This window comes from Anas acuta, chromosome 2 (genome assembly GCF_963932015.1).
Source record: "Anas acuta chromosome 2, bAnaAcu1.1, whole genome shotgun sequence".
Classification (NCBI taxonomy): Eukaryota; Metazoa; Chordata; class Aves; order Anseriformes; family Anatidae; genus Anas; species Anas acuta.
The window spans coordinates 17,016,705-17,039,071 of record NC_088980.1 but is presented as its reverse complement, the minus strand read 5'-3'; the positions used below and the strand labels follow the sequence as shown (position 1 = coordinate 17,039,071).

At 35.4% G+C, this 22,367-nt stretch overlaps 1 protein-coding gene across 1 annotated transcript in view; it reads right to left on the bottom strand.

The window, feature by feature from the left end:
• The window catches only part of ODAD2 (outer dynein arm docking complex subunit 2), a 90,582-nt gene that overhangs the window by 61,701 nt on the left and 6,514 nt on the right, over positions 1-22,367 (bottom strand). Inside the window, exons 6-10 of the mRNA XM_068673640.1 lie at positions 21,983-22,119; positions 20,796-20,912; positions 16,351-16,571; positions 14,634-14,756; positions 14,294-14,438 (exon numbers count right to left, since the gene is read on the bottom strand). Coding sequence (XP_068529741.1) covers positions 14,294-14,438; positions 14,634-14,756; positions 16,351-16,571; positions 20,796-20,912; positions 21,983-22,119 — 743 coding nt within the window. The remainder of the gene's footprint in view (positions 1-14,293; positions 14,439-14,633; positions 14,757-16,350; positions 16,572-20,795; positions 20,913-21,982; positions 22,120-22,367) is intronic.

Below are 22,367 nucleotides of genomic sequence, written 5' to 3'. Positions count from 1 at the left end.
CCAACTAGTTTGACTGCCTGTTAAAAATAGGTCATTAAGTTTTATCCGTTTATTTTAGTGTAATGCAAAATAACCAACATTTGCATAATACATACTTTCCATCTGCCTAGGGCATGCTTTTGGTCTTGGTTTAAGATATCAAGAAACAGGAAATCTAAAGGCTAATTATCTTTAGTGTTAAAATAATGAGCTTGTCTGACTTCTTTTTTTTTTTCAATGTTTTGAAAATGTGGGTACCAGAACAAGATTTGCTGGTTCAAAATCAGTCTTACCAACAGTGTACAACAAGGTAACCTTTCTTCCCTAAGCCTACTCACTGCTCCCATTATTGAAACAGGGCACTTGCTGTCTTTGCCCTAGAAGTACTGAGCAACTCTTAGTTGCTTTCATGTTAACTTTTGAGAAATTTCTAGAGTAAATGTTTCCTGAAGACAGCCCCTCACCGTACAGGCATGTTCTGAATTCTGTGCGCCCACCAACTTAACTTCACACCGGGGCATCATGAAACACATGGAATGTGAATGGAAACACCCTGCCAAGCAATTCAGATCTGTCTTTGAGAGCCTGTCCTGTTATTCCACATTCTTTGTCATTTTTGATTTTCAGGAGAGACTTCATATTCATGTCCATAACTCTTAAAAAAAAAAAAAAAAAAGTTAACCAGTGTTTGGTTTAGTCAGTTCTATAAAAGAAATAATATTGGTGATGTTTCCCCAGATATGACTATGCATCAGTTATTCCATGCTGAGTGCACAAGATGCAAGCTTATGCAAGATGCATAAACTTTTGCTTGCATCCAGGTCCCCTTTTCACTAGCTCATTTAGCATCCTATCTTTCTCCATTTCAAAACCCTCATGCCTTTGGAATGTGTTCCTTAGGATCCCAGAGAATATTGGGCACTGCTTTTGAAGTATCCAGTTACCTCCTGACACCTTCTGGTGGGAGCACATTCAAATACAGCTTGTCTACAGAACACCGCTCAAAGACCTCAAGTTCTGGTGGCTCCTCAACAACAGCAGTGGCAGAAAGACACACAGAGAACAGCTACAAATACAATCATCTGTTCTTCAAGTCCATTGTGGATAAGACAAGAGGCAGGGGGGTTAAATGGTATCAGGCCCGATTTATGCTAGGAACTAAAAAAATCTTTTAAATTGTAAGAAGATCTGAATTTTGGAATATATTGCTTCCAAAAGTTATGAAATCTCCATTGCATGAAAGAATAGTTACAGAAATACTTGTCAAAAAGACACGTAAAAATTGACAAACAAGGAATTAATCCTGTTTTGTGAGTAAGCAAAATGAGTTAGTATCTTCCTAGGCCTGTTTTCTATTATTTATTTTTTAATGAATATTTATTAACATGAAATTTTGTAAATATAAAATGTCTGATTTCCTTCTCTTTTTTTTCTTAAAAAATATCCATAATAATGAGATAATAGATACAGATAACAGATAACAAAATATGCAGGCTTAAGATTTCAATATCACATATCCCATCCTAAGTAAAACCCTTCTCAGTCAATATAAAACTTAAAATTTTGAAACCATGATCTCATTTTAGTAAGGCTAAAGAAGAAAGATATAAAATTTCCTCTGGAGTCATCTCTGGAAAGGCTAAATATCATTAAAGTTTTTGCAGATGTTCTGCCAGCAGGCGGAAACATTAGCTTTTCAGACAGCTGAGACAGTAGAGGAGCTGTGCAGGAGACCTATGGAACACCAAACCCAATTATTGTCATCTGGTTCAGTCCACATTATGGCACGCATTGTCCTCTTCCTTTTGTTTGAACCTTCCAACATCATCTGTGGCATAACTGTGCCACTTTGACAGATATGATAGCATTTTATATACATCTCCCTACAGTAAGGACCTGTATCAGAATTTAGAATTGTCACAGCTGAGACTAAGGAAAAGCTGGTTTTACAAGAAAGGCACCGCACCATGCCTAGATTCAGGATGCCAGTGAGCTTTCTGAGTCCTTTGACAGAATTCCTGTCTACTGCTGGCCAGGTTCCTTCTCCCTGCATCTCTGTTCCCTGCTTTCAACTGAATTCTAAAGGCATTATTGGAGTACAAGTAATAAAAGTACTAACAAGACTATAAAGAAACTGATTCCAACTGCATTGTCCAATTCATAGGAAAATGTATGTACACGCATGGAAAAATAAAAATATTACAATGAAGTTGCAGTGCATTTCAGTTTCCTCAAAGAAAGCAAGATTAAATAAAATGAAAATTACACAACTTTTGGCTCACAAACATCTCTATAAATATGGTACCTATTTGGAGGTGGGTTTTTAATTAATCTATTCATTTAGTATGTGGATTAATAGTGAATATGACTGAATATAACATAATATGTAATAACATATAACCTAATATATTTCTTTTTTCCAGAAAAGGAAATACTGTTTTAAACTGCAAGGGCAATGCCAGGGGTTTTTTTGTTCTCTTTAGACCTATGGCTGAAATTTAGTTTGCCACAGTAAAAGTTCACTGTAAAATAAAAAAGTTTACTTTATCAGGAAAGTACTGGATGGATACCTTAATGTGCATGCCTGTGATAATATTCCTATGACTGAAAAACAGGAATGAAAATTGCCGTTGGTGGGTGGTTTTGTCATTCCTATGTAAAACAATACTCTCGTTTTGATTTTAAGTATATATAATCTAAATGCTTACTACAATATACTTGAAAAAAATAAAACTGAACGTAGTAAGTCAATATAGTTTTAGAAAATACCAAACAACCAATAATTTTATGTTATCTGAAAGAAAGTAGAACAAATTATTGGGACTGTTATTGTGATATCAGAAATCACTTAATTAAAATCCATTAATGGGATGAAAATAATCATAGAACAAGAAAATTGTTGAAGTGGAATCCTAGCCCAAACTGCCACTTTCATAAAACAATAAAGTCAAAATTTAAGTGGTAAACTATAAAACAGAATTCTTCATTTACACCTTTAAGACAGTGATTTTGTATTGAATTGGACTCTCAAATCTCAGATCATTCTATAATTTACAGCTCAAAAACTTATATACATTTCGATAACGCTTAATGGAAGACTGAGTATTGCAGTGTGATATGCTCAGTACGCTTCAGCAAGGCAATTTTTCTCTGTTAGTGAACCTCTAAACACTCTGAGTATTGTTTTGGTTTAAATACTAGTTCCAATTTTTCATTTTAGTTTATAAAACATACAAGCTGCAACTTGTTAGAGATGAGTTATGGACAAGTATAACTGAGTTATGGAATAATTCCCTGCCCCATTTCCTGAATCTTCTGGAGTTCTTGGGCTACAGCCTGGCAGCGTGTAAACCATACAGATTAGTATAACTAAAGCCAGTGGAAAATCACAGGCAGCACAAAATCACAAAATCCAAAACGTTTATATTGGACTACAAGTTTTAGTGCACAGAAGTCGCATGGTTTTAGTTGCAGATTAATTCCTTTACCCTGCTTTTATGTCACAGTGGCAGAAGTGACATATTTGTTAGGACCCAGACTCTGAGTTAAACTTGCCACGATATTTTATGACAGTGAAAAGAAATGACTTCTCAAACAAAAGGAAAAGTTTATTATTATTATTATTTTGACTGAACCAGAACTTGATTCCCTCTTGAAAACTCTCTCTAGACATGTATCCATTCTGTTAGCTTTCCTTTTCTGATGCATAGCAATTGGATTCAATTATAGAGTAGATTAAGAGTCAATGCAGTTCACATGCAAACATATGAACTTTTACTTCATTGGACTAGGAACAGTAGAATGCTTTTCCCAGTAACTTCTCAATCCTGACAGTTGGAGAGAAGTGAAATGCTGACCCAAAAGCTCAGGAAACCTGGCCAAGGTAATATATAATAACTTAACAATGCAAGGTTATCTTCTTCTCATTTCTGAAGTTTTCATTTTAGCAGTGTATTTGTTCCCCAGTTGCATCTGGATAATCTTGTAGAGACAATGGACCAGTCTTTTCAAACCTAGATAAATTTGGAGGGGAAAAAAATAACGTGGGCAATAAACCCACAATCCCACTGTGATTTCTAGATCAGATTACTGCAACAGATGTTAATTTGAGATTTAATCTAAACTACTGCTACTGCAAAATGTAACTATTCAAGAGAACGTGTAAGCACTCAGTCATTTTGAGTTTTAGCTCTGGCTTACGTTTTAGTTACCACAGGCTGCCTGTAGTACCTTTGGTACCCATACCAGAGTTCAGACTTCATTTTATCTGGCAAAGCAGCTTGAGGTAACTGTATCTGTGGAGTAAATCTTAGAACATCTCCAACTCAAACCATAAGCTCCCAATGACACACCAACATGAAAGACCTCAGCCTCAACAACCGTTGAAGACTTCCTCTCGGTAGGTCCTTCCAGCATATGCACATTGCTTGACTTCATGCACAAACCATGACCTTCCTCAGTTCTCTGTAAGAGAAGTCACCTTCCTTGGTCTTGGTACCATCTCATCCCTTCAGCAGTGCACTGCCTTCAGCTGTCACTGTCACCAACATGGATGCAGTCCCTGAACAAGGGATTTACCTCAGAATTCTCAATGAAAGGCTCTTGGTTTTGGGAAGTTACAGGCACCACCTACATGCAATGTCATCAAACACATACTTGACCTGCCTGATGAGCATCAGAAACATGAATAATACCATTCACAACTTGACAAAACATCTTCAATTGTGAAATTAAAGAATATATTCATATTCCATCTTCCTGCCTACTCTAAAGGGGGGGTAACTATGTATACAAAAAGACTGCTCTCTTTGTAATCAAACTTGGAGAACCATCTGGGACATCAATATTGGATACAATGAGTGTGCACCACACAGAAGTCTGCAGCATTTGTGTTCTCTTTAGACCTAGAGGATATCAGTGCTGGTAGGATATCTGCATTGCTGGTAAGCCTCAATACCCTATACTGCCATAAGTCAATAGTGCCTACACAAATAATACACAGGCTGATGACACAGTTGCATTCAGACACTTCATCATGAGTTGTTTAAATGTAAACTAGTATCTGGGTACTCTTCTGGGTACTCTATATTCTGAACAAGGCTTCCTGCAGGCTTGACAACTACAAGGCCAGCAAGGAGTCCTTTTACCAAGTTTAAGGGAGTAAGGTCATAGCATTAAGGAATAACTTTATCCAACCTAAAACTGCTACAGTACTATACTGTCCTCTTCCAAGCAGGCTATTCCCTTAAATTTACATATTTGAGCACAGTTACATGCAAACATTTATTTATTTATTTATTTGTACAGGCTTCCCCCGTCATTGGTCTTTACCCACCTTCTTTCCTCCCTTTCTACCTTCAGTCTCTGGCTGGAGCCATAAGCAATGCTCATGATTCCCAAGCTCTTGATATAAACTTACCCAGGCGTAATGCTTCAATGGCCTTCGCAGCATCTCTTTGACATGAACAGCGAACACTTTGGTCTGCTATCCTTAGCTGTGCTTCTTTCCCATCTTGTAAGAACACCCTTTATGCTTTCTACACAATGTCCCCCTTGCAGACCTTGTTTGCATGTATCTGTGCTGCTTTGGAGTGAAGAGAAATGGAAAGAAGACTCGGAAACACTGAAAAGAAGCTGATAAACAGAGGAAAGAACAGTGCTAAGGGTACCAAATAGTCTGAGTAAGCCAAAAGATACTAATTGAATAAAAGATTTCAGGAAAAAAAATGATTTCAGAACTGCTAAATATGGCTAGGTTTGGCTTGCAAGAAAAACAAATAGGCTCTCAGAGGTATTATGTGCCAGTATGGCTAAGTGAGAACAGCCAGTTGGGCTAATATAGACTAAGGTAAATCAGAATGCCAAGACATAAACTTAAAAGTGATTCTTGGGTAAAAGGATTAAATGTGCTTTCTCTCATAGAACAGTATGCCAATAACTTAAATTCATAAAATTCCTCAAAGAAAAGACATATTTTAGTGATCAGAAGGCAGAATGCATCTGAGTAGAAATTATGGGATTTTTTTACTTTCCTATTGCTCACTCAACATCAGTCTCAGGAAGGTGTCATAAAATCACCACATTGCTTTATTTGGACAGCTAATTCTTGCAAATTCATTCCAGATGTTTATTTACTCTTGCTTTTCTCCAGAATCCTGATAGTTTCTCCCTCTGCTCACCAACACTCTATCAAAAGAACCATCCTGAAAATGACAGGATACTTTGCATTCCACTCCTGGAAGACCTCCAAAGACAGTGCAGCATTTGCTGATGAGAAAGTAAAAAGCTGTGCAAAGCCATTAGGTCTGATCTACTCAAACTCTTCGGAAGAACCAGTAGCAGGACAAACCTGTAAGATGCTGATCACATACATACTGTCCGTGTAAACAAAGCTCAAGCACAGTCACCAAACTGGTGAGGCCAAAGCTATGGCCATGGCTATCTAGCAGGTGCTTGTCAGTTGATTTTCCCTATTTAAGAACTGCCAATTTGTTTCTGTTAACAAAAAAGCTGAGCTTTGGAAAAGTACTCTGAAGCAAAAAGGCCAAAAAACATACAACCCCAAATTGCCAAATACCTAAAGAATTTGTAATAAGAGTAAACATTCAAAAGACTATTTCCTATTACACTTATTGAAGACTTCAAATGCACGAAAGAGTGTTGGGATGGAAGTCATCTGACTAAGCTCACTAATCTACAAACATCCCACATTCCTGACAATTAACATCGAGTCATCTATAGCCATCCTACATTCCTGTTAACTCACATCAGGTCAACAGTGAAGCTGAAAACATGATCCATCTCACTCTGAATTAGATATTTAAAATATCAGATGAATCACATCCTTAAAATGCCTAATTTTTTCCATGGATCATAAAGGTAGTGTTGAATGACCAGCTCAGCTACAAATGCCTACTCTGTTTATATTTAGAGATAGATGAGATGAATCTAATCTATGTACTGACTTGATATTAAAACAAAGATATAGACCTCTCCCTACGTTTGGTCACTTATATTTTTTAAAAGAATATACACAAATTAGCAGGGTTGAATTGGAAAGACAAAAAGGTCTGGTATTAAATTAAAAGAAGCCACAGCCTACACAAACAACAGTCTTGTTTTTTAATTTAACATTGCTAGTTATAAATCCTGCTTGCATACTTGGAGACATGACCTATGCTGCACCTAATACACATACACTAGTCTAGGTCGTGTGTGATAGTGTCAGACAGTGTGAGCAAATCTGAGGTTGCATAGCACTTGGCTAACAAAGAGAATAAAAGCCTTAATGTTATTACAGTGAACCCTTGAAGAAAATTTAATGAGGTTGAATTAAGAAAGACCTGCGCCTTTATAGACAACTGAGAGCTAGCAAAGCTGTTTAAGTTTCATAAGCACTGAGCAAACAGAAAAGACAGTATGATTCAAAACCAGTTAAAAAAAGAAAAACAAAATGATAGCAATAGTCTGTGAAAATTAAAAAAAAAATGTTCTTTGGAGAAGTAATCTTTTTTTTTAAATATATTAAAAACTGAAGTCAGTAACAGCATAGGAAAAATAAATATAGATGAGGACATGGCAGAAGCACAGGCATGCTTCTGTAATAACTGTATATAGAAAACTGTGATTAAATTGAGCTGAGATGCAATGTGGAACATTTAAGACCAATGTGAAATGTTGTTCTTAAAACTCTTGGTAGCCTTCAGACACAATCATGTTCTTTAGGAAAGACAACAACTTGATTATCTATTTCACAATTATAAAATCTTAAGTCAGACTGAGACAGATGTGGTGATTTACAATTATGTTACAGGTATAGTACTTATGGTGTTAAAGCAGTAGCACATTAATTTATATAACATACCTGCTTTTACAATAGAATACAATTCCACAGAAAGGGGAGAATCATACTTCAGTTATTTTACATTCTTTACCTTTGCCCTGAATTTTTGATGGATCATCTCTCCTTTCTTGTTTTCCATTGAAATCTTTTTTTTTTTTTTTCCTCCTGCTTATTTTCGTTATGTCTATCTTGCCTTTCATCTCATCAGCTACAAAACACTTAGGAATGGGTGATCCTTAGAACATTAATTAACCTCCACTACACAGAAATTCCTCAGAATCGGTATTTACGGTTAAAAATCAACTGGCAGTTATGTATTTTATATGTCTCATGATGAAGAATGATTGTTTGTACAGTATTTTGAGGAGAGAGCTATGCAAGTTCTTCAGAGTTGCCAATTATAATAATAATTTGAGAGTTCTCCATTTGCCAATATTTCCTACCCAGTAAATTTATCATAAAAAAAGATTTCTTTTTCAAGATCAGCACTGGCTAGATTGTTAAAAAATACGTATCTTAACTATAAAATGCAATTTTTCCATGTTTTTATCCCATTCTTTTTTCAGCAAGCATGTTCTTTTCAGAAATTTAAAAGAAAATCTTGGCTAATACCAGAAAATGGGAACAAGAGATGTTCACGAACAGTTGAGAAGAGAGGGATATAAAAAGATTACCTACCAAGGCTGACAGGTTAGCCAAATATGTGCCTAGAAACACTAGCAGGTGGCACATGATTATGGCTCATATATTTGGTATTTTCTGAAGAATATCAGTCTACCCCTTTGCCAAACTACAGCAAAATTATTTTTTTTCATCTTGATCCTTTGGTTCAGTTGAATAACCTCCTTCATATTCTCCCAACATATACTTTCTTAAGGGAAGATAAAAGGTTTATTGTTAGATTCTCTACCAATAAGATAGTCTAAAATATCCACAAATTTGGTCAGTCCTGAAAAAATGCATTACACTGGTAAACTTATTTTATATATGAAAATATTTTCTATATCCTCATATACACTTATGTACTATTTAGTAGCTAAAATATAGTTTCATGTAAGCCTTGCTAATATATTATTATAAAGGAAAAACAGTTAACTCTTAACCACAGGTTATGGAAAAAATAATACAATATGAAATATATTTCCTACACAGATATTTTTACTACTGCTATTAGGTTCTAATATTTGATTCTATTGCACATCTAGGACCTGATTTCAAGATTACTGATAAATTCCTTTGATAATATTGCACACAAAATAATTTCTAAGTTGATTACATATCTAGCCAAATTCATAACTTTTATGTTAACTGTCCAAGTATTCAGCCAGGGTTGTAAGTTCTACCCATCAGTAAATCTTCCTGATAAAATGGAAGCCAAATTAAGAAAGGCAGTTAGTTCATCAAAAATCATACTTGCTCTCCAGGCAAATAATTCAGGGGTATCAAAAAACATCAGATTTTAGACTTTTTCTAATACTAGAAAGCTTTAAAGCACTATTACAACATGTAAAATAAGTAAAGCAAGAAATTAATACTTTAGTGGGTACACTGTAACACTAATACCATTTTTTTCTTGTCTTATACAACTTCAAATAACTTTTAATTAGTTTCACTTTAAATGAATTAGTATTGGAAGACACATTTTGTTCCTTAGGCTAAAATGTTCAGGTCTATTTTGAGGTTCAGTGTTTGAAAATAAAACAGAATCACTATTCTACTACTCCCAAAATTGATTTCTTAATCCATGCATAGTTTATGAAGTTGATTTAAAATTTTATAATGAGAACTAATGTAATCTTAATAATATGGAACATGTCCAACACCACTGTAACTTAAGAAAGCTATACTTTTCCATTATACAGTTAAAAAAATACCGTGTCTATCCTCTATTTCACACAAGTTTTGAAAAAAAAATATATTAGTCACATCAATGTCTTCCCCAGTGCCATAAATTTATAATTGGTTCATATAAAAGAGTTGCTGTATACACCACCTGCTGAACTGCAGGAGGGCTAAGATTGCTTTTTGAAAGACTGGATGTTTTCTGTCACAAAATTTTATGAGGAAGTTTCAGATAGCTAAATGTTAGACCTTGGATATGACAAGGCTCAGCTTAGAGTCAAATTGTGATTGACTTTATACTAATGCACAGTAGGGAAGTACGTGAATCACTGCTGCTGCTCCTCCTTCCCCTCTGAGCAGCGAAATGCCACAGTGCAAACCACACGTAAAGATTGCAAAAGAATTCCCTCACATATACAATTCTGCCACTTAAGACTGTGGTCTTCAAATGTCATGAAATAGGCTCCCTGTTCCTGTAATAGTTTCGACTTTAGTTGTCCGCACTTCTATCTTTCATGCAGACATGGATTTCCTGCACTCTGGTTTGCCTCAGCCCCCTAAATTTCAAGCTCCAGATGCCTTTCTGTCTTTTTCTGGGGAAGAAAACCCTCCCACACTGTTTATCAACAATATCTACGTGAACACCTCATTCCAAATCCTTCATCTTAGCTCCTGGCAGAGCCTCCCTCCATATTTTCACCGTCTATTTGACTTTCTGCATTCCTAACCTGTACATTTCTTCCCCAAGAACGCTAGTGCCCTCCATATACTAAAAAAAAAAAAAGCTCAGCCAGAGAACCACTGTGCCTTCCTGCAAGCCAACACACAGCTGCATTTCCCTGACTGATAAATTTGAGCTCCCTGAGAAAGGGAAATAAATTCTGTCTGTGGTACAGCAGCCACAGAACAGCTTTCTGCCTCTGCTCTGCTGACACTGCGAAGGAGACGATGGGCTGTAGCTCTTGCCCAACCAATTCTCACTGCAACACACACACTAAACACACTAAAAGAACTAGACCCATGGCTCTGATCTCTTTGACTTTCATTTCCCTGAGCAAGTTGCCTAAAATAAATTGAGGACTTTTGGGGGGACCTTCCCACCGCCCACTTCCACGCAGCACCTGGGCACATCTGCACCTGGGAGCTGGTGTTCAAAGCCATATGTGAGGTTCCTTCTCCCTAGCTCCTCTGCACACCACAGCCTTTCTCCAGCTCCCGGACATGGCACAAGACGCAAACAGCTAGGGAGAGGCATCAGGTTTGTTCACCTACGATTCTGAAGTAGAAAAGGGACAATGCTGCTCTAGGAAAGGATTTGCTCAGACTGGAATCATTTAAAACAGAAACAAAATCAGCGGGTGTTTTACAGGAAGCGTGAAACTTGTCTGGTTTCACTAGTGTACCCCTGAAACAGAGACAAAAATAGAGTGACTTTCCAAGTAAGAAATTGAAGGAAGAATTCTGTATGGTCCTGTAGACCTCTGTCTGGAGCTCACCCTGGCATAAGAGTACATGTTAATCACACCCTTACAGGGAACCAAAAGTGAGCGACACGAGGGCTTAAAGGATTAAAGACTTATTCTGAGATTAGAGTTATTCCTGGCACAGTCACTAGCCCCAGTTCACCTCTCAACATCTCAATTTTATCTTAAAACTGGCAGTATCAGTGCTCGACAGCAGGCAGTGCAAAGCATGGTGCCCAGTTCTCACCACTTTTCTCTCTTTTTTCCTCAGTGGAGAACAACCCCAGCTCTGCTGCAAAGATTCTGCTCTGCTACCCAGTGATCCCCATTTCTAGCAAAAAGACCACTGTAAAATATGGCCTCTTCACCTATTATTAAAAATTTCCACATGTAAAATGTAGTCCTTTCCCCAGAAATCTCACACTTCAGAAAGACTATTTCAATAAATAATGTAAAATCTGAACCAGACTGTAACAGTGAGATTCCCTCAGGATAAACATCAACAGAGTGCCTCATCACAATTTTATCTGCTCTAGCCCCAAACGATGCCTAACGCAACGCCATCACCAAGCTCACTGGTCTCTCCTTGCTGCCCACTCTTAAGCCGATGGGGAGACACACAGGAGCACACATGTTCTATCTTCTGTTTCACAGCCCTGGGAAGCCTGAAGGTAAGACAAGGAGCCAGACCACAGAAGCAGCTGCTTCCCAGTGGAGCAATTCCAGCATGGCTGCTCCTTCCCAAAAAGGAGGGGAAACGGGGAAGGGCAAAAAGTCAGAAGGGAATTTCCCCTGCATTGGATTTTTGTCCATGTCAAAACCTGTACCATCTGCCGGTACAGATCACAGGACCCAGCAAGTTTGCTTTACACAGGAAGCAACTGTCTCTTTAAGACAGCGATCCAAGAGTGGTATAAAACCTACATATCTTTCAGGCTTTATGGAAGTTTAGCGTTTGCAAATTGATCTGTTATAGAGTCTTGCTGAACTGTGAATCCTGTTTACTTTAGCAGACATTCAAAAACTGTTGCACCTATGAATTACTGTATTTTCTAACTTGGTATATCCAACATCTATTATTTAAGGCATTTTATTTGATTTTTTTAAGATGTGCAAACAATGTATTCAACGTTTGAAAACACACGAGTCCTCCAAAATGTGTTTCTATATAAATATGCTTGTAGATACTTAAATAACATAGTCATAAATTTATTTTCTCTTATGTTGCATGTGTCATGAACACTTGCCTACATGAACAACAAGAATGCCAAAAAATCTCCTAAGTCTAGCCAGAAATGCAGTATTTATACTTGAATTAAAATGAATTCCATGTGCAAGCTAAAGTAGCACTCCATCAATAAAGCATTTCAACCACTGTCTGTGGTATGGCACAGAGGCATCTCTTTTCAGCTTTATCTGACACTAGGGATTTCTTGCTTTACGTAGCTAAAAATTGACAGAAAATTATTTTTATTTTCAAGTACTTTGTTTAATTTATTTCTAATTTGAAGAGCTATTGGAAGACAGGGGTGTGCATGACTACAAGCATACATGTGAATTTTCAAAACAAAGCTTTTCATACGATAGAATTTCGTATTACAAATACTTCCTACCAGGTATTCACAATATGATCAACAGCGCTCCCCTTCCTAATTCTAGTTCTAAGCCATTAAGCAATTTTGCCTGTTGACATCTTGAAGAAAATATACTCAGTTCTAAAATGGAGGAACATGAAAAATATATTTTCCTATTTGCTATTCTCACACTTCATTCAAAATGGTTTCATGCAAGTGTAGGTATGTTTTAACACTGAATCACGTCCAATACTAAAATCCAAACATGTCTATAGGAAGAATCTAAAGAGGAGAGGGACTTTGAGAAATATATTATCAGGAGAGAAGAGCCTTAAAGCCTTTGGTAAAGATGGTGATCCACAGATGGGCCAATTAAAAGATTTTTGTGAATTTATCAATAGTAGGGATTTTCAAGTATGCTCTCCAGAAGCCTATAGCTGAACAAGTTAAATGCTGAATGTTACACCAGATTAAGCTTGCAAAGGGTTACTTTAGCATAGCCACAGTAACAAGAATATAAAGTTCCAACCTAGAAATGATAAAAGTGTAATGAATTGTAGGGACTTGTATTTATCAATGCATTTCTGTGCTTTTTTGGCTACAGAAAATAGAATAGGTCCTACAGCAAATAGAATAGGTCCCACATGGACAAACACAGCACAAGTAGTGAGAGTGCATTAAATGACCGAGTTACTTTTCTGCAATGGTTAAAGGACTGGAAGGAACCAAAGCTGTTCTTATTCCTTGCTAGTATATCTGTTGAACTAAATGCCAGCCCCGTCGTTTTTATCTGTCGGATGAGCATACGCTGTAGCTGTACTCCAAGAAACAGATAAGACAGTGCTTTTATTAGTAACTTACATTACTTAAATTCCTGTACAAACTTGTTAAGGAATTTCTCCTGAGGCAAAAACATGATTAGTTTTAGAGTCTTCCAGAATGGTGGAGAGGCCTTTGTTTTGTGATGTGTTTTTTTTTCAGACATACACCGAAGTCTAAACATATGTATTTATAGGCTCCAAAAGATTTTCAACAGGTCTGTGTAAAAAGACTTTTTGTTTGTTTGTTTTAGAGGATGCCTGTTTATCATACACTTTCTTGCCCACCAACAGAAACTATCCAGACACAAGACCATGTTAGAACTACTCCAGTTATGCATTAATCATAGTTGATGAAAGACTTTAGGCAAGTATTCAGTTTTAATAAAAACTCTTGAAAGTTATTATCCACATAAAGAAATATCTTGGAAAGTTTCAAAAAGCAAAACAGAAACCTAATAATTAATAAAGAAATTATACCATCTTAAGTATTAAATAACACTGAACAGATGGCTTACTCTAAGGGTCTATATAAGCCAAAAACAGCAGATCAAAAATGCAGGAGAAAGGGTGGGTGATAAGAAAACACACAGCTCCAGGATCTGAACATGCAACATAGCAGGGCAACAAAAAAAAAAAAAAAAAAAAAAAAAAAAACGAAGGAAAAAAAGGGTGGAAAAAAAGGATGAGGAGCTGGTCTGGTGACCTCAGATGTAGAAGGGAAAAAGTGGCTTTTTTTTTTTTTTTTTTTTTTAAACAACACTTCTAACCTACCTTTAAATATTTTGCAAGTTTCTGAATTCCCCAGTATTCTGATGGCAAATCAGTGTTTCCTTCCTGATGACGTACAGGCTGTTCTTCATCTTCCTCAGTCTCTGAGGAACTTTCACTAAATTCTTCAGACTTGCTTGATACTTTACTAAAAACGAAAAAAGACCATCACCTACCCAGCTATACAGTAAAATGAACAAGCATATTTTAAATAGATATGACAACTCTGCATAACAATGGCATTGGCAAAATGTAATTATCATTACCAAACATTAAGTATGGTGATAAATACAGTGGATACAGAAAATAAAAAATTGAAGGAAGAAAAATAAGTAAGCCATACCATTTCAAAGATGATTGCATTTTAACAGATGCGGAAGAAATACAACTGGCTTTCTTTTTGAATTTTGTAGACACACTACTACTTCTCCGTTGTTCTTCATTTATTTTTTTTGCAGCTTTGGCACTAAAATATTCATTTTTATTAAAAAAAAAAAAAAAAGAATAAATATTATTTTACATATATATAACCAAAAGTTACGGTTGGACACATAGATCAGATGAGTTTATGAACCTGGACAATAACCTTCATTAAAAAGAAAGTGTTCTGTGTCTTAAGTAACTAATTTTTCTTGAAGAAAACAGTGGAATATTAGAAAATCTGCATTATGCTGACCTGTATGCAACACAAGACCAAAGAATAAGTATATGTAGCCAGACCATCTATCCTAGGTTACTGTCTTTAACTATGATGAATAGCATCTATCTAGGCAGCAGCAGGAGAACGACAGAGGAATACTTTTCCAGAATATTCCTCAGCAAATTCTAGTTCAGGGAAATCCTAAGCGTCCTTATGTTAACGGTTTTGGACGGATATTTCTTCCATTACTTGGTCTTGGTTGCTTTTTTAACTCACGTAATTGAATAGCCTCTACTCTCCTGTGGCAAAAAAAAATAGAGCTTAGCCACACATTTTGTGAAAAACGATCATATTGCTTACTGATCATAGTGCATACAATATATCTTCCTTCCCTCATATTCCAAGAGGAATCCCAGGCCCAGCTGGGCAAAATCACTGGTACTTTTTTTGTTCCTAATTTATAATATAGTGAAAACAAAATGTCCTTTTGAGCCTGGGTTGGTCATCCTATCCCAGTCATAACAATAAGGGAGAATGCTCACGGTTTGTTTATGAAAGTATGATTACACCCAATTTCACTACATCTAGACTATATCTAGATGTAGATCTACATCTAGAAATAATGATTGTGGAAAAAAATAAGCTCTTTTTCCTGGCAAACCACTTTTTTTTTTTTTTTTTAACTGATGACTGTAAGACACACCCAAAACCTCATAAAACATTTCTTGCAACATGTCAACATGTCAAAATGGCAGACCTGAGAGGATATTGACCTCTTTTATTTTTGTAAGATGACAATCAAAGCCTTTTATTTAGATATTTGTTTTCATCTATTAACACAAAACAAGAAATTATGAAATCAGAAATAGGGTTCTGATTTCAGATGAGAAATCTAAAATGGAGTATCCAATATGTACTCTGTTTTGGGTATCCAAACTTTGAGATAGCCCCATTAGTGAAGACTTGCTAAAAGGAGTTAGAAAAGAAGCTCATATGATTTGGAAACATTAAAAATTGTTATTATAATTAAGAGTCATCTTGTTTTTCCATCCTGGATGTCCTCTGCCTCCCTTAGAAAGTGTTGTTCAGATTATATAGTCTACTCTTTCTTGCTTTAAAGGGCACTTTGCAGCAAAACTATCACATGACAGTCCTGAAGGACCAAGCAATGCAGATGGTTACAAGAAATTTCCCTGCCTTGTCTTGTTGTAACATCATCAAAATTGTTATATGATAGGAAAGAACCGTAAGAAATTCCTCTGCTAGTCAGGTCTCTTTCCTTAGACATTTGCATGCAGTAGACTTCATTTTATTGCTCTTAACTTGGGATAATAATGCAAACTGTAACAGGCAGTCCAATCACTAGCACAGGTTAGAGAGATCTATTGAAAATTCAATTATAAAGATGATAACTACTTACCTGCGGGCAGCAGAAAGCCCAGTATTCTTCCACTTCACAGATGGTTCTAATTTCTTCTTTTCAATGGATTTGCTTTTTGCAACAGAACTTTTCACTTTCTCATGTATATTCTTTTCTGTGTGATCATAATGGTTCTGGGATTGGCCAGAGACCTTAGCATCAACTGCTTCTACATGCTGATAATTTTTCTCATACGTTGGTTCTTTAAAAAAAGTATATTCCTAACAAAAGAAGGAGACAGGGTTTGTCAGCCATACTGCAGTATGAATAACGCACATTAAAACAATAAGTTACAAGCAAAATTCCAGGATGCAGTGATTAAAAAATGTATTTATTAAATGTGGAATTAAAGTATAGGCATACAATAAGATTACCTTTAAAAGAATTAAATGTTAAATTAATCTGAAAAGTATCTGTTACTGTATGCAAACTAAAGTTTTTGAAATAAATGAATGAGCTAAATTTGGAACTTCTTGAATATACCTGAATATCGAGTGTCGCTCAATTTCTACTGTGTTAAGTAATTTGTGACACAAGCGCTTTTATAGAACCTAATTCCAAATGAGTTTTAAGACTCAAGTCATTCTGCTTTCAATGGACCATTTATATAAAAAAAAAACACTATTTCCCTGCATAAAGGATTTATAAAAAAATTCCACAGAAAAAATAATGAACATAAAACTGAAGATAGTCTATGATAAACTGCTAGACTTCAGTTCCAAGTAATTTAATTTGATATAGTTTAGAATAGTTTTATAGTCAGAATATAAATATAATCCATTTAATTTTTTTCATTTTCTGTCTCTCAGGACAAGACATTGGTGAACAAGTCACATGCAAGAATGGAGCTGAGTGGCACCTACGAATCCTTCAGCTGTCTGTGTCTGGTACCATAGCTGATCAAAAATATCCAGAACAGAAAGGACTCTTGTCAACTGTTATTTTCTATTGGAACATAGTCAATTTTCACAGGAAAGACAGCATATGATCGTTACTTATTATTATTGCAGCTGTCACTACCAGAAAGGTGAAGACATTCCTTTATGTATCTGATTCAAGGCAGTTTTAAAGGAGACTGTCACAGCATGGTCTGTCTTCGATTAGTCTCTGATGAGAATCGGCTGTTCCTGGCTTGCTGACCCAACCACCCAATCGTAAATTAATTCTTGTTAATTCTCTCATTCTAAAAACATACTTTAAACAAGACAACTTACCATGATAGTCAAACCATGAGGGAAATGATGCTGTTGCTAGACCAGCTAAACACATTTTTAAAGCATGTTTCCTACAGTGCTATATACCAACACAGCACTTCTAAATGTTAGCTTAAACAAGATATTATAAAAGTTAATTGGCTTTGCAGTAAATGTATACATAATAAACTTTTTGAAGCTCTCCTCTCCTCAGAAAATCAATCAAAATTATTTCTAGTCATATTTTATTTTATACAGGGAAGCCTGAAAATACTTCTGTACCTTTTAGAATTCTAGAGTAGAGCTGATTTTCCTTTAAATAAAATGCAGTGCAGCTCTACAGTCTAAACTTGTTTAAATTTTAACTTTAGAATGCAGAATGTACTGAACTATATCATCAGAAAAGCAATAGGATATGATATGTGTAAACTGTTAAAATGGTATAGTTTACATTCTTCAGTAATTTACACAGGAAATACAGAATAAATGGTTCTATGATTCTATATGACAACTGAAGGAAAATGGGATAAATTCTATTTATTTACTCTTATCTAGCATGTAAGAATTTCTTGAATAGCTACATTATATTTATAAGCAGGGCAGAAAAACAGTAAAGAAGGATACACGCTTTATTTAACATCCATATTCATATTTACAATTATTAATATTTTAAATATTTATTAATATTTATTTAAAATACTACCTTATTTTAGCTTCCATGACCATCATATGAAGCCAAACCACTTTGAAAATACATTAAAGCAGTAACTATATCTAAAACATTCATATATTGTCATATTTATGAAATGTAAATCAGTATGTAGATAAAACATTAAAGAAATATTTGCATATAGGATAAAAATGCATTTTAGAACTCATTGCACTTCTGAACAGAAGAACTGAACATTTAATTCCATTACTGTTACTATGTATTTATGTGTGCAATATGAAATGCTGTTCTTTCAAAACCGTCAAGCTTTTGTATTTCAAAAAAGCAAATATCAGTCCCACAACCCCCAAAGTCGGAACCTAAGCATATGTAAATTTCCCTGTTAATGATTTCCTCCTTACAACAATTAAAATTGAATATAAATAACCACAACAAAACTTCTGATAGACTTAACTGTAATGAATTTTACCACAAAGTTATCAATCTGTTATATGCATGCTAGAAGTCTGTAAAAAGTGTTTTTTGACAGGAATGATGAAACAACTAAAATTGTAGCGGTACTGTGTGATTCTGTTGTAGCAGACAAAATATGATGCTCCTCACTCTACCTAGTTTAGCACTCGCAGTAAATGCCAGAAGCCCTTGCATTTTTGAGTGACTGGAACAACAGCAACTGTGTAAGCTGGATACATAACTCTTAGCTCTGAAATTTAAATCAGGCAATTCTTGTAAAAACATTGGGCTATTATTTATATTTGGGTCAGAAAGAATGAAGATAAAAATTCAAGTGGTTTTGATCACAGGAAAATATTGTCATAAAAAGTTGACCTTTTCCATAAGGATATCATATTTTCCTCCTTTAACATTTCCAGTGCTCCATAAAGAATAATACCAGAATACAAGCAGATTTTTTTATGCAAAATTAGAAGCTGACTTCACATATTGGATCAAAACACATAATACTGTATGATAGAATGATTACTAAAATAGCGTGTTATCTGCTTTCAAACACAAAACATTATGGGGAAAAAAACTCTATTCATGATTCCAAAATTTAAACATTTTTTAATAACATTAAGTATTATGAAGTCTAGTTTTAATAGTACATATCAAGTGTCATGTTCAATGTAAGTGTTCTGTCTTTGCTCGTATTATGCTTCCTATTTCCTCTAGAAAACTTTTATGTACATATGACAGTGGCTTGTGCCTTTATTATTTTATTTATTTATTTATTTATTTGGTCATCAGATGACAAAACATGTTCTGCTAAAACATGCTAAACTTAGGTTCAGTTGAACCATTATTCAGTTGCACTTGGCTTCCAGAGTCATTACTTTCCAACAGAGGTCTGTGCTCCAGTAGCGGGCAATCAGGATAATTCCTGGGGGAAGATGTGTTTGCAGCTATGCTACAGAGAAATAGGCCATGTAGTACAGGCCCTCTCCACAAATAACTCCTGAGTTCCAGGCAACTCCAGGCTTTTTAAGTAGACACTAGGACTCTTAACATGGGACTTTCTTTTAAGCACACATTTTGTGCTTTTATCATAGAACTGTTGAACACAAATGTATATTTTTTTTCAGGATTACGTGTTTGCAAGGGTTAACAATTTTTGCTTAGTAAGACTTGTATGTTCCATCTCACAGCAGTGGAGCTAACTCATTGGGAAGCCCAAAGTAATTTCACACAAGGTTTAGACAGTCCATAAAATAATGTCTGTGATGTCAGTACTTTCTAACCTGCAATTACCTGAACGTAAACTGGCAGCTACTGCATTTAAAATTGTAATTACATTGCAATTATCAGAATAGTAAGTTGGTTACAACATTCTTCTTAGAAGCATAAGAAATAGTCTGAGCTCAAGCTGTGATTAGAATAAGGGTGATGCCTGCAGACAGATAACAGATAGACTAAAACATGGGGACACAGAGAGAGAAATAATTCAGGAAGCATGCAACTGAGGACAGTCCAGATACGTAAGATACAGTGGCACAGCCTGCATGTAGCCTTTCATACAAACTCTTCTGAATTTTGTTTCAATCATGGCTTATAATGATAGAATTTAAAAGACAAACTGGGAAACTCATACACTGTATCACAGAAAATAGGATTAAAGGGCTGAGGAGAAATGATTAAATATGGACTTGAAGCTATGCACACTGCTTCTCCAGGTGCTGTACAGCACTTTGACAAGGCAACTTTTCCCAACAGAGATATATTAAATGATAAAATTAAATAAAACTAATAAATGAAACACACTTCACATTCTTGGGAAAATGATTTTGAAAAAACAACGCAGTGTAAGTAATAAAGTGCACTGTAAATACAGAAATATTTTTAAGTTTGCTACTTCTTTAATAGAGACTGTCTTTTTACATGATAAGCTAGCTATTTACAAAAGCAATATATTTAGTAGAAACTTTGAAAAAATGCAAAGTAAAATAAAGGCATTTCAGTCTTTAAAATTCTGCATTTAATCAGAGTTAACTTTGATAAAGAACATTATGTTCAGACAAGTTTATAGCGTAATTCTTACCAATTATTACAAAGTACAATATACACGTAGTTCAGTAAATACGTACCTGCTTAGCCATATTTTCTACAAATCTAGGTGATCTCTCCCTTAAAAATGTAACAATATCTTTATATATGTCACTTTTTCTTTCATAGTCAATGTCACCTTTACTCTTTAGCTCACCCTTTAAAAAAGAATAAACATAAAATTAGTAACAGTATCACCTTACACAGGAGGTAATTTAATCTGTATCATAAAATACTGCTAAAGAGCACAGACATCATACACTGTAACAATTAGGTGCAGAAGCCTCATGATCTGCATCAGACTTCAGTAAGTCAATGAAGGTGCATGGATCACCTCCACAGATCCCAACAAATAACGAAGATCTTATAGACAATTCTGCAAGTAACTACTCTCAGTTAAAATTCATTGCACTGTAGGCAGTTCAACTGTAAAGGGTTTAGGGCTCATGGCAAACAATCAACTAAATGTGAGCTTCCAATGCACTGCAGTGGATGGCTAAAAGGATCAGAAAATAACGTGACCTGACTCAGCCTATGCTTTACTAATTTTATCCATTAAAAACATCAAAATTTCCCTTTTAAAAAAAAAAAAAAAAAAAAAAAAAAGACTCTCAGGGAAAAGCAATTTGTAAAGTTATACCCAAGGGACATCAGTCTCTCTTCAAAATATATTACAAAGTTTTGGTTAACGCTTAAGCTGTATCGGGGGCTATTATGCCTGTACAAAACCCATCTGTAAAGAAAGAGGTAACCAGAATGAAAAGTAGATAAAAAGAAATAAAAGTTTCTAAAAAGTTTCTATTGAAAGGAGAAAGATCTGCTTATGATTTACAGACAAATGCAAGCTATACATATGAGTGACAATATCACGTCTCATCAATATTAGCCACACATCAGATCAAGAGCACTGAGGGACTAGAGAGGCATCTGGTCCCACAGTACCTTTATATAGGAGTAGTGTGAAGAACAGTGAGGGCACATGCAAAGACTAACCAACCACTCCTAGCAAAAAGTAGAGAACACGTTCCTGGTACGAACCTTGAAGAAAAAGAGCTCTAAAAGTACGGGAAAACTATCATGCACTTATTACTGTTCCTTCTCCATCAGTACTAATACAGTAACTCTGCAGGTCTTACAGCTTCAATTCCACTCCCCTAAACCTGATGGATCTCTGACTTTAGCACATACAAATATTTGTCACTTCACGGTAGCCTTCATTATTACTTACTCCATTCAAAAATACTCCTGCCGTGCTGCAAGTGATACACAGTGGATCAGTGTCATGTGGTTTGATAATTAAGTAACAAATTTCTCCATGCACTTGTCTCCAGGGAGGAGCTCTGCATCCATTAGAGAATGTGTAATCTGAAAACAATTAGTATGAATATTTGTATCCAATTTAAACGTGTATTTTAATAATTATTCCTGATGCTTAATATTATTTAAACAAATCAAGCTCCCAAAATAGTATCTTACTCTTAAGCAGTCATACTCTGTTGGGAAACAATCATGCAAAAATCTGTGACCCATGGTCCAATTCAACAAACAACTACAACTATGCCTAGCACTTAACAGGATCAGGGACTCAGTTTATTTTTTTTAATTCTAATGAA